The sequence below is a fragment of the Rattus norvegicus genome, chromosome 8 (assembly GCF_036323735.1).
Source record: "Rattus norvegicus strain BN/NHsdMcwi chromosome 8, GRCr8, whole genome shotgun sequence".
NCBI lineage: Eukaryota > Metazoa > Chordata > Mammalia > Rodentia > Muridae > Rattus > Rattus norvegicus.
Genome location: NC_086026.1, coordinates 28,009,020 through 28,021,791, shown reverse-complemented (window position 1 = coordinate 28,021,791; position 12,772 = coordinate 28,009,020). Strand labels below are relative to the sequence as shown.

At 52.2% G+C, this 12,772-nt stretch overlaps 1 protein-coding gene across 15 annotated transcripts in view; it reads right to left on the bottom strand.

The window, feature by feature from the left end:
- Positions 1 to 12,772, bottom strand: part of Pde4a (phosphodiesterase 4A) — a 62,744-nt gene that overhangs the window by 7,930 nt on the left and 42,042 nt on the right. For 13 of the 15 annotated variants that reach the window (XM_063264966.1, XM_063264971.1, NM_001393736.1 and 10 more), the window contains 8 exons: positions 11,341 to 11,390; positions 11,139 to 11,251; positions 7,053 to 7,146; positions 4,230 to 4,426; positions 2,307 to 2,405; positions 2,054 to 2,218; positions 782 to 881; positions 120 to 274 (listed from right to left, as the gene is read on the bottom strand). In XM_063264966.1, the coding sequence (XP_063121036.1) occupies positions 120 to 274; positions 782 to 881; positions 2,054 to 2,218; positions 2,307 to 2,405; positions 4,230 to 4,426; positions 7,053 to 7,146; positions 11,139 to 11,251; positions 11,341 to 11,390 (973 nt within the window). Of the gene's footprint in view, positions 1 to 119; positions 275 to 781; positions 882 to 2,053; positions 2,219 to 2,306; positions 2,406 to 4,229; positions 4,427 to 4,517; positions 7,007 to 7,052; positions 7,147 to 8,613; positions 9,056 to 11,138; positions 11,252 to 11,340; positions 11,391 to 12,772 lie in introns of those variants that run through there. The other 2 variants (NM_001393737.1, XM_063264974.1) reach the window with 2 other exon arrangements.

Sequence of the window (12,772 nt, the reverse complement as noted above, 5' to 3'; positions counted from 1 at the left end):
GTCATCCGCTCTCTCTGTCACCTACCCTGGCCCTAGAATTATTTCCCTCTGCCAAACTGGAGAGCTCTTAAGGTCCACCCTGCCCACAAAGCCCTGCCCACCGCGCTGGCCCCGCCCACCATGTCGATGACCATCTTGCGCAGGCTCTGCCGCTGGCGCTTGCTGAGGTTCTGGAAGATGTCGCAGTTCTCTTCTTGCAGCAGCTTGAATCCCACAGCCAGGTGGTGGTTCTCAAGCACAGACTCATCGTTGTACATCAACGCCAGCTCCGAATCTGCGGAGTACCACGTGGTACCACCTGGGTACCACGCCCCGCCCCGCGCGCTCCCGGTCTCCAATTGGCTCCATCCTCAGTCTGACCAGTCCCAGCCCCCTCCTCTGCCACGTCGGTGCTTCACCAAATAAACCAAGGGTCAGGCGCCCAGACTGTTCCAGCTCCACTTTTCCTCTGGCTGACCTCAACCCGAGCCTAGCTGGCCCATCCCATCCTCACAAGCCCCGCCCTCACCTGGCTGGCCCCACCCCTTGCTCAGTTGGTTTAATTTCATGTTCCATAAACTAGGTTCTTAGGCAGGTTGTTTCCCAAAGCTAATCTGGTTAGCCCCTTCCACAGCCCAGGTAGTCCACCTTCATCCTGGCCAGCCCCAGCTCCAGGTAGACCAGCTCTACTCTCTCATCCCAGCTGCATGAGCTATTTCCACCTCTGGTCAACCAGATGTTGCTCCTAGGCCAAATGGCCACGCCCTGAGCCTGACTGTCTCAGCCCTAAAAAGCCACTCACTGGTGTTGATTAGGAACTGGTTGGAGACGCCAGGGTGGTCCACATCGTGGATGGCAGCAGCGAAGAGGGCAGCAAGAATCTCCAGGTCTGTGAACACAGCCTGGGGGCGAGGAGAAGTGAGAGAGAAGCAGAGTCTCACACAAAGGGGACAGCACGGAGATGAGGAAAAGATGGGATTCCAGAAAGACAAGGGAAGAGAAAGACAGAGGTGGTGTCTGGGCAGATGATGTAGAGAAGCAAGCACAAGGACCTGAGCTTCAAACCCGCACCCCACATTAAAGGTTTATTTACTTATTTTTTTGTATGAGTGCTCTCTCTGTACGTACACCTGCATGCCACAAGAGGGCATCAGATCCCATTACAGATGGTTGTGAGCCACCATGTGGTTGCTGGGATTTGAACTCAGGACCTCTGGAAGAGCAGTCAGTGCTCTTAACCACTGAGCCATCTCTCCAGCCCCCGCACCCCACATTAAAAAGCCAGGCCCGATGGCTGCCCTTACAATTTCAGCTCTGAGGTCAGAGAGGGGTGGATCCCTGGAGCCAGCTGGCCAATCTTTCCCACTCAGTGGCCCAGGCCATAGCCCGTTTCAAAACTCAAGGTGTTAATCTCAGCATTCAGGAGGCAGAGGCAGGCTCTCTATGAGAGTTAGACATCGGCCTGGTCGGTCTATAGAGTGAGTCCCAGGCCAGCTAGGGCCACACAATGAGACCATCTCAAAATACAAAAGGGCATGCTGGAGAGATGGCTCTGAGGCTAAAGCACTGGTCACGTAAATGTGGAGACACGCGTTTGAATCCCCAGAACCCAGGTAAAAAAGCTACAGTGTCCATCTGCAATCCCAATATTCCTCCAGTGAGACGGGAGTCAGACAGGAGACACCAGGAAGCTCGAGGTCAGCGAGTCTGGGATATATAGCTCAAATGAGATCCTGACTGTAAGTAAAGCAAAAGGGAAGGCAAAACACCCAGGAGCGTCGTCCTCCCCCGCACACGCTCCACGGCTCACACAGACATGCCCACCCCCTCACAGGCACGCGCTAATAAAATAAAACAGACACTAGTGAGATAGCTCACTGGGTAAAGGAACTGCCACCAAGACAGGTGACCGGAGTCTGGTTCTGGATTTACATGTTAAAAAGGCAGAATAGATAGACTCAGTTCCAAAAGCTGTTCTCTGACCTCCACACACAGGCAACAGCACCCCGAAAACAAGAAAAGACAGAATCGGGATGGAAGGGAGGGTGGTGACGGGGAGGTGGCAGGCACTCACGTCCAGTGCGGGCGTGGCCAGCAGCACGTGTGTGGACTGCAGCACATCCGCTGCGTGCAGGCTGTTGTGGTAGGCCACGTCGGCATGGTAGTGGTCCTCCAGGGTCAGCATGTACATCATCATGGTGTCCACAGGGATGTGGAATTTCTTCAGTAGGTCCCGCTCCTGAGAGCCAAGAGGCAGTGACGCCTGCTGATCCCCAGTGCCCCGGCCCAGCCCCTGGGATCCCAGCCAGCTCCGTTTCCCCCATCACCTGGAATATCGTATACATGATACAGCTGAGTGAGCGGCCTCCAGCGTACTCCGACACACAAAAGATGTTCAGGCCCCATTTGCTCAAGTTCTCCAGTTCCTGGCAGTGATGGGGGCAAGAGGTCAGGAGCCTGCATGGCCCAGGGACATGAAAGCTACTTCCTAGGACTCTGGGCCTCATTACTGCTCACAAATTGTGCTCAAATGCATGGGTGACTTTTTTAACTTTAAAAAACATGTATTTATTTTATGCATATGAGTACTCTAGTGCATGTGTGCCTGCACGACAGAAGAGGGCATCAGATCCCACTGCAGATGGTCGGGAGCCACCATGTGGTTGTGGGAATTGAACTCAGAACCTCTGGAAGAGTAGTCAGTGCTCTTAACCACTGAGCCATTCTCCAACATCCCTTTCACCACACTGGGTTTCTCTTTGTAGTCCTGGCTGTCTTAGAACTCAGCCATCTGCCTGCCTCTGCCTCCCTAGTGGCGGGATTAAAAGCATGGATCACCACACCCGGCCAGATTCATGGACTGTAAGACAGCCATAGTCTTGGTATGTGTGTGTGCCTATTTGCAGGTATGCGCAACCACAGAGATCAGAGGCCAACTTAAGACGGATTCCTCAATCAGTCTTCTCTTTAAAATTCTCTTTAAAGATTTATTTATTATATATAAGCACACTGTAGGTGTCTTCAGACACAGCAGAAGAGGGCGTCAGATCCCATTACAGATGGTTGTGAGCCACCATGTGGTTGCTGGGAATTGAACTCAGGACCTCTGGAAGAGCATCCAGTGCTCTTAACTGCTGAACCATCTCTCTTACCTTTATAAAACTTAAAAAACTTTTATGTGTATGTGTATCTCTGTGTATCACTTGTGTATAAGGCTAGAATGAGATCCATCCCTGGCTCTGGAATTACTGGCAGCACTGGGTCCCTGGCCTCCCCATCATGGATCCTGGGAAGTGAACTGGATACCTCTGTAAGAGCAGCAAGCACTCTTAACAGCTGAGGCATCGCCATACGTGCATCTGTGTGTGTGCGTATGCAGGGGTGTGTGTGTGTGTGTGTGTGTGTGTGTGTGTGTGTGTGTGTGTGTGTGTGTGATGTGTGGAGGGCAGAGGACAGTCATCAGGCTTGCTGGCCCCAGGCTCAGTTTTTCACAGAGTTTCTCAGTGAACTGGGAGCTCACCAGTTTGGCTATAGTGGCTGCCCAGCGACCCCAAGGGATCATCCTGTCCTGTCCTTGCTCACCAACACTGGGGTAACTTTTGATGTGGGCAGTGGGGCTCTGAATGAAAGATCGCACTTTAAACACTGAGCGATCGCCCAGCACCATCCCATCTTTTTCTGTGACAGTATGTTCTGTAGTCCATGCTGGCCTTGGACTCACTTAGGTGGAGGATGACTACGGATGCCTGGTTCTCCTGCTTCTACCTCCCCAGTGCTGGGAACACAGGCCACTGCACTGGGTTTAGGTGGTGCTGGAAGGACACTGGGTCCACAAACATGCCAGACCTCTCCAACATCCGTTGGCTCGCGAGCTGGGAACCAAGCCGGCCGACTCCCAGACCCACGTCAAGACTTTAAGCTAACCTACTCGTGAGACCTCAGTTGTGTTGGGGTCAAGGAAGGAATGCTGCTGTCCTCCAAACACATTACATACCAGTACTCGGTTAATAACACTGATTGAAAAGGGGGTAAACCAGGGCTGGTCACAGTATGTTAGAATGAATGGCTGTCTAAATCCAGAGCCCTGTTGGATCAAGCTTGGAGCTCTTCTTGACTGTCCTTTCCTTCACCCCACAACACCAGCCTCTGCAAGCTGGGAATTTGGGTTAGATGAGCCCAGGGCCTGGCTGACCCTTGCTGGACACCTCCCAGATAATGCTGTCCCTGCTGAGCCCCTTCCCCTCACCTACTTGTGCTAAGAGGTCCTCTTGATCTGTCTTGACTCCAAACCGTGGGACGTTGGTGTTCAAGCTTCCAGTGTGTACCAGCTTTTTCAGCCCTGTGATCTGAGACATGGGCTGGGACTGTCGCAGCACTGACGGCGGGGGCTGCTGGAAGGCTCTCTGCCGAGGTGTGGGTGAGGGGATCTCCACTTCATTCTGCTTGTCTGTCAAAGATCAGGTAAGAAGCATGAGATGCCCTTTCCAGGAGGCTCCCCCACATCCCTCAGTCTGTGGTGGTGTCCTGAGATATCTCACTTGATATGAGGTCATCCTGCGGACGGCAATGCTGGTCTCTTCTCTGAGGTTTGAAACTGGGACACATGTAAGAACTTTTCTGGGAGGTGGTGGGCTGCAGTGGGGGTCTTAGGGATGGTTCTGGACTATGGAGTTCCCTCAGACTGGTGCCCAGTTTGGGCCACAACATGGTATGAGACATGAGGATGTGGGAGGAAGACCCCCAAGTGAGCTGCTGCTGACTCTGGATAGCCAGGGGACCTTCTTGACCAGAGAAGACCCCACTACGATGGCATAGGGTAGTGGTGGGAGGGGACATCGTTTGTAGGTGGGAGGGAAGGGGGGTCTCTGGATCCATGACCTCCTGCCCCGTGGTACCAGTCAGCCTGAGGAACAGCCCCAGAGACTCTTTTCTTGAGCTTTCAAAAGCTTCTGAGAACCAGCTGGGCTGACCCCATTATGACCTTGGAGGACCTAATTTGCATGCCACCATCCCACTGGCTGCATCCTCAGAATTCTAAGACGTACCACACCATTGCTGCTGGAGGGAGGTTTAACACATCCCCCCCCCCCAGTCTTGAAAGATTTGACACGGTCTCACCCTGTCCTCTAGGCTGGGACTTGAGATTTTCCTGCCTCAGTCTGTGACTGCTGGACTCCACATGAAGTTTCTTTTTTGTGTTGTGTGTATATGAGCATGCAGATATTCGGAGAGGCCAGAAGGGAGCATCGGATGCCATGAAACTGGAGTTACAGGCAGTTGTGAGCTGTCTGATGTGTGTGTTGGGAACCCAAGCTGAATCCACTCCCAACCACTGTGCCATCTCTTTAGAGCCTCTCCCCCTTACTGACTTGTCCTCCCCTTACCCCTTGGATTTCAAGACAGGGGTTTCTCTGTGTAGCCCTGGCTGTCCTCGAACTCGATCTGAAGACCAGGTTAGGCTTGAACTCAAGAGATCTGCCTGCCTCTGCCGCCTAGGTGCTGGGATTACAGGTGTGCACCAGTATACTTGCTTTTATTGATTTGCTGTTGTTGTTCTATTTAGTTTTTCAAGACAGGCAATCATTCCTTGTGACTGGCTAGAATTCTGAGATCCGCCTGCCTTTGTCTCCTGACTATCATGGTGAATGGCATGTGCCACCACACTGGCTTTTATTGATTTTTAAATAGTATACATGTGTGTGTGTGTGTGTGTGTGCGCGTGCGTGCACGTGCGCACACGTGTGTTCATAGAATGTGTGAGTGCCACAAATACAGAGGCAGGGGTCAGAGGGCAACCTTGGGTATCAAACCCCTGCTTCAACCTCAGTTTTGCTTGTTTTTTAGACGGCGTCTGACTGACTGTACATCCCTGGCTGGCCTGGAATTTGCTTTATAGAGCAGCTGCCTTGCACACACAGACCTCTTTGCCTCTGCTTCTAAGTATCGAGATTAAAGTCTGTGAGAACTGTTCTGTTTAGTTTACTTTGGCTTCTTGAGACAGCATCTCACTACACAGCCCAGACTGTTCTTAAATTTACAATTCTCAGACTCACATTCTGAAAACAAGGATCAGAGGTGTGTGCCAACATACCCTTTTTGCCCTCGTGTGTGTGTGTGTGTGTGTGTGTGTGTACACTCGGGTGCACGCACGCGTGTTTTAGTTTGAGACAGGGTCTTTTTTAGCCAGATAACTTCTAACCAGCTACGTAGAAAACTATGACCTTGAACTTCCCCCTGCTTCCCCAGAGTTCTGGACTGCCAGAGCTGCACCATCAGGGTGGGTTTACATTGTGCTGGTAAAAGAGCCCACGACTTGTGCTTGCTAAGCCAGTGCTCTACCTATTGGGCAACCTTCCTTGGCACTGGTTGGAGTCTTTTCAAAGTTTAGGAATTCTGTTTGAGCCTGGTCCACTATCTAGTTCCAGGCCAGCCAGAACTACACAGCAAACGTGTCTCAATAAATGGATAAATAATGAAGAGTGGTAAGAATGCTATTTCAATCTCTATGGCGGCTTCGATTTTATACACTTTCTCTGCGTGCATGCGTGCATGCCAGCCCAGCTCAGCCTCCGCTGTTGTTCCAGTGCTGCCCACCTTGCTTACTTTTCCCCTTTTTCTTTTTTGAGACATATGTAGCCTAGCTGTCCTGGAACTCACTATGTAGACCAGGCTAGTCTCAAATTTGCAGAGATGCTCCTGCCTCCGCTTCCCAGCGCTGGGATTGAAGGTGTGTGCCCCCACTGCGGGCTCTACCTTAAGGGAGTCTGTCTCATTGAACCTGGGGCTCATAGATATGGCTCCTTCGTCTAGCGAAAGTTTCCTCCTACTCTGAGCTTGATTATAGGTCTACTCTGTGGCACCTGACCTTTAATCTGGGCCCTAGGGTCTTAAACTCAAGTCTTTATACTTCTGAGGTCAGCACTTTAACGACAAAGCACTCTCCCTGGCTTGAGATATTTATAAATTGGGCTCCACGGAAATATGGGTGGCTTCACAGTTTGAGAGGGGACTCTTGAACATGTGACCCTGGACCCAATGCCCCACACCCCTCTCACCTGCTGCCCTGCACTCACCCAGGAATGTGTTGGAAATGTACTCTGAGACCTGGTTTCCTGACCTGCTCATTTCCGACAGGTGTGTGAGCTCACGGTTCAGCATCCTTTTGAACTGAGGAGAAGGAGCCAAAAAAGAATGGGTGATAGGGTACCAGATGGGTGGGGTACGAATGGATATGCATATATGACAGCCCTTCCCGGCAAATTCCTGTAGGCCCACAATTTCTCTACTCAGAGCCCCAATTAGGCTGCTTGAGGAGTGCAATTAGCTCTTCCTGTCCTGTTGGCTCCGGAGGAGGGGCTCCCCTAAATTTGGGAGGACGGGATTCCCAGTAAAGGAAAAGGACCCCCCTTCAAAGAGCAATGCAATGAGCACCTGTGGAAGGGAGGAGCTCCCGTTGACCACAGAACCAATAGCGCACCAGGAGACTCCTGTCGCCATGGTGATGGGAGTCTCCTTAGCAACTCCCCTTCCAACCAGCTGCTGAGCCTAGGAAAGGGGGGCAAGCCTGAGGCCCCTTAACCCTTGCCTTCCCAGAGCAAACCCCCAACCCTGGCCTAGGTGTTGCCAAACATGACCTCAATTGGGAGGGTGGAGAGGGGAGGGGAAGGATGAGGGTCTGTTCAGCAGGCCCAGCCTAATCTGGAAGGTTTAAGAGCACCCAAGCTCTGTGGGAGGAGGAGAGGGTTTGGCTAGACACCGAAAACTAGTGAACCAAGGAAATTACAGTAACATCACCTGGGGGAGGGGGTTCCCATCAAACCCCCCTCTCCTCCATCCTCAGGTAGATAATGTACAAATGGATGGAATATGTTCCCAAATAGGTTTGGGGGTCCCCTCCTGGTCCCCCCATGTCCTTTCATACAGGCGTCTCCTGTGACATTGGGCTTGGAGCGGAAAGGGCATTTGCTCCCCACCCCCAGCACCCCATAGCAGAAACACACACACTCTTGTAGAGGCAAGGTTGGGGGGGGTGGCAGGCTGGAGGGGGGTAAGCCACACTGACAATTGGGGTATAACTTTTCTCAATACTACCCAGAGACCCTGGACACACAGACACACACTTCACACACACACACACACACACACACACACACACACTCACACTCACACACACTCACACACACACTCACACACTCACACACACACACTCACACACTGCACATAATCCCATGTCTTCAGTCTATCTAGTGTCACACTGCTCAGATGCTCAGATCCACCAACCAAAGGTTCACACCCCAATAACTCAGTCACTGACATTTAGGGGTCACATACCCCCAGAAATATCAAGTAGCACTGCACTTAACAAATATACCACAAACACAACAGACGGTCCATTTCAGGACCAGGCAGGATACCCAGCCATTGCAGACACCTTCCCCAGGGAGGCTCACAAATACACACTCACACTCAGATACAGACACTGCCATGCACGCCCAGCCCTGGGTCACACAGAGGCCACAAAGCATGTTACATGGCCCAGCCACACATGAACAGCTGAAGCTAAGTGCCAATCCTGAGAGATCAGAGGTGACTGATGGATGGTGTCCCCCCCACCCCGACCCTGCATCCCCCTACCTGGTCCCACCAGCCCACCAGCCAGGGCTTGGAGCAGGTCTCGCAGAAGAAGTCAACCAGAGGCATGATGGAAGCTTAGCTCTGGGCTGGCGCACAGGTAAGGTAGGTTTGGCCGAGTCCCTGGGTCAGTGATTCCTGGGGACCAGGGGCAGTGGAGGGGAGCAGCTGGGGAGGAGGGGACAAGGTCCAAAAGGAGCCGCGGAGGGGCCTGGGCCAGCCCAGCAGGACTGGGGGCCCCCTTCCCCTCCGCGCTCCCAGCAGCAGTCCTGGTTACATCGCCTGCCAAGCCCTGGTCCTGACGAGCACCTCTGCAGCAGAGGCAGGAGGCAGTGGGGGACCTGTGCCCATGGGGACAGGCAGGGTGAGTGCCCTGGGAAGTGAACTGTGCAGAGGAGGCTTGGGGGCTCTCTGTGTGCACAGTTCTGTGTGCGCGCTGGTCGTTGCTCGCTCGCTGCTCGCTCACTGCAGTACTGGAGGCTGCACTTGAAGTCAGGTGGTGCTGGGGGTGGGGGGGGTGTTAAAGGGGCATCGGAGCCCATGGGCCTCAGCGGGACTCAGAGAAGGCTGCTATGGGGAGGCAAGGAGGCCCTCGAACTTCTCTGAGGACACATCTCATCCAGGGACATGGCCAGATAGAAACATACTCCACACCACAAACATGCCTTGAGACACACTGTCCTCAAACCTAGACACTGAATGCGGTCAGACACCAAATGCTTACACACACACACACACACACACACACACACACACACACACACAGAGAGAGAGAGAGAGAGAGAGAGAGAGAGAGAGAGAGAGAGAGAGCGCCACAGCTTCAAGGCCACAATACAGCCCTGGCTGAACATTTAAACACACACACAATGGTTCACACAAAAGTCCCACCCCTTTCAAGAGTTCACGGGCAAACAGACTGAGGTTCTGACACTTAAAGGTGCAAATCAATACACGTACTCATTCTCTCTCTCTCTCTCTCTCTCTCTCTCTCTCTCTCTCACACACACACACACACACACACACACACACACACACCACACCACACCACACCCCAAATCAGTTTAACCTGTCCTCAGGGACACAAGTGTCCCTGAACTCTTTTTCCCAGCCAGACAAGCCTCAGCCCACGAGGATATATGCATTCCTAAAGGCAGGCCGCCTCCACCTGCACACTCATTTCCTGACAGACACCCGCCCACAAGGGCTGCAGGCTCCCAGAAGCAAGTCAAATGGCCCCCTGGAGTTGGGCAGTTCACACTCCACACAGCTGGGTAGGGAAGCCCTAAGCCCTCCTTCTATGCTTACAACTTGCACAAAACCAGAGATACTCAGATTCCAATCCCTCCAGCACAGCCTGGACACCCAAAGCACACGACAAGACTACATGTCCACAACCACACACTGTTCTGATGGCCCACGCCTGCACACAATTCCTCAGAATGACTCCAAATAGACTTGCAAATGAGCAGACAAAAAGCCAACCGCTAGGGCTGGAGAGATGGCTCAGTGGTTAACAGCACTGGCTGCTCTTCCAGAGGACTAGGGTTCAATTCCCAGCAACCACATGCAGCTCACAACTGTGTGTAACTCCTGTTCTAGGAATCTGACACCCTCATAGACATACATACAGCCAAATCACCAATGTACATAAAATAAAAATAAATAATGTTTAAAAAGCCAACAGCCATATAGGTTGGAAGCCAGGGATAGACACTCAAAGAGGTCACACAAGTGCACAACCTCCATGAGCTACCGTCACCTGTAGAAAATATGTACAACGACTCCCTTCCAACCCACACCCCACCCCCGACACCAGGCTCCCCTCAGCTCTGAGGGGCAAGCTACTTGTTTTTCTTTTTTCTTTTTCTTTTTTTTTTTTAAGATTTATTTTTTATATTTATATTACACTGTAGCTGTTCAGACACACCAGAAGAGGGCATCAGATCTTATTACAGATGGTTATAAGCCACCATGTGGTTGCTGGGATTTGAACTCAGGACCTTCGGAAGAGCAGTCAGTGCTCTTAACCACTGAGCCATCTCTCCAGCCCGCTACTTGTTTTTCTAAAGGCACAGACAAACGGCAGACCCAATGCTCTAAATCAGACCTGGGTCCTGCCCACCATCTAAAACTGGTGACTGGCGTTGCACCCAGTCCCTGCTCCAGGGCCGGCATCCACTCCACTTCTCCATTCAGTAACCTGTAGGTCCTATCATAGGATTGGGTTCACCCTATCCTATAAACACCCCAGCCACCCTGCCTAGAGGTCTGCCCACCCACACCAGAGGATTTACCCCACTCACCATACCACCCCTGTTGAAGTAGTCAGACTGCTCATTGGCCCAGGATTCACCTTGGTGACTGGCTCCACTCACCCTATACATTCATCCTGCCCACTGGTCCTACCCACCTCAGTCACCCTGCTCCCCAGCCCTCTTCAAGGGTGCCTACTATCTACCAAAGCCCTGTCCACCAAAGGATTCACCTAGCACTCCACAGAGAATTAACTGCTCCCCAGCCCCGCTCACCTTGTGTGAGGCCATCTCGCTGACAGAGCGGTAGGTCTGCATGGTCTCCAGCTGCTCCAGGCACCAATCCAGCTCTTCCAGGGTCTCCCGGGCCAGCTGCTGGCACGTCTCCTCTGAGGAAAGAGACCAGGAAGTGACCTAGAGGCCCCCAGACAACGGGTAAGGGGGCTCTTCCCCAACCTCTGGGCTTAGGCTTAGCTACCTGACAGTGTGGCCTTGCAGACAGAGGGTGGGCCACCCAGTGGAGACCTCCTGTGAGAGAGAGAGAGAGAGAGAGAGAGAGAGAGAGAGAGAGAGAGAGAGAGGGAGATTTTGACTGACTGACTCCGATGTCAGCCTGGGTTCTCCCAAAACCAGCCCCCCTTACCCATGAGTAACACCAGCTTCCCTGGTTCTGAATCCATAGAATCTCAGAGTCTGAATTTGTCTCCTGTGAGATAATCTCAGCTGACACTGGCCTCAAACCCACGATGTCGCCAAACATGACCTTGATCCTTACCCCCACCTTCTTAGCTGTGGATCACAGGTGTGTGCCACCCTTCCCTGCATATAGACAGGGTGCTGGGGGGGAACCCAGGGCTCAGTGCCAGTTAGATGAGCTGAGCCCGAGGCCCAGTTACTTATTGTTTGTTCATTCTTGTGGGGCCTGAGATTAAATTCTGACCTCCCTCCGAATGCTGGGTAAACATCCTCCCAGCCTGAGAGCCCATACAGAGGGAGAACATAGCAGGTGACAATGTTTGAAATAGGATCTCGCTGAAGCTCAGGCTGCACTGGAACTGGAAATCTTCTTGCCTCAGCCTCCCGAGCCATGGGACACTCCACCTGGCGGGATTCTAGTAGTATTACTGAGTCCACACTGCTGATCTGTGGTGGCCAGATCCCAGGTTCTCAAATTTCCTTTTCTCAGGGGCTGGGGATTTAGCTCAGTGGTAGAGCGCTTACCTAGGAAGCACAAGGCCCTGGGTTCGGTCCCCAGCTCCGGAAAAAAAAGAACCAAAAAAAAAAAAAAATTTCCTTTTCTCCCCAATGTCTCAAGTTTTGAGAATGGCTGTTATGCAAGGACTGGTAAGTCACACCCTCAGCCTTATGTAGACTGTGTAGCCCTGGCTGACCAGGAACCCACTAAGTTCACAGATCTGCCCCTGCCTCTGCCTCCAGAGGTGTATACGACCATCCCAATTTTAACGTTTAACTATGTGTGTGTGTGTGTGTGTGTGTGTGTGTGTGTGTGTGTGTACACATATGTGACTTCAGGTGCCTTCAGAATCTATAAGAAGGCAGTGGATCAGCTGGTGAGACGGCTCAGTAGTTAAGAGCACTGACTGCTCTTCCAGAGGTCCCAAGTTCAATTCCGAGCAACCACATGGTGGCTCACAACCATCTGTAATGGGATCTGATGCCTTCTTCTGGTGTGTCTGAAGACAGCAACAGTGTACTTACATACGTAAAATAAATAAATATTTAAAAAGAAGGCATTGGATTCCCGCGGTGTGAACCACATGTGTGCTGAGAACTGAACTCAAGTCTTTGAGAGCAGGGCCCACTCTCAACCATTCAACCACTCATCTCCCCAACCCCAGGCCTATTTTTTAAAAAGCCTTTTTCATGAGCTGGAGAGATGGCTCAGTGGT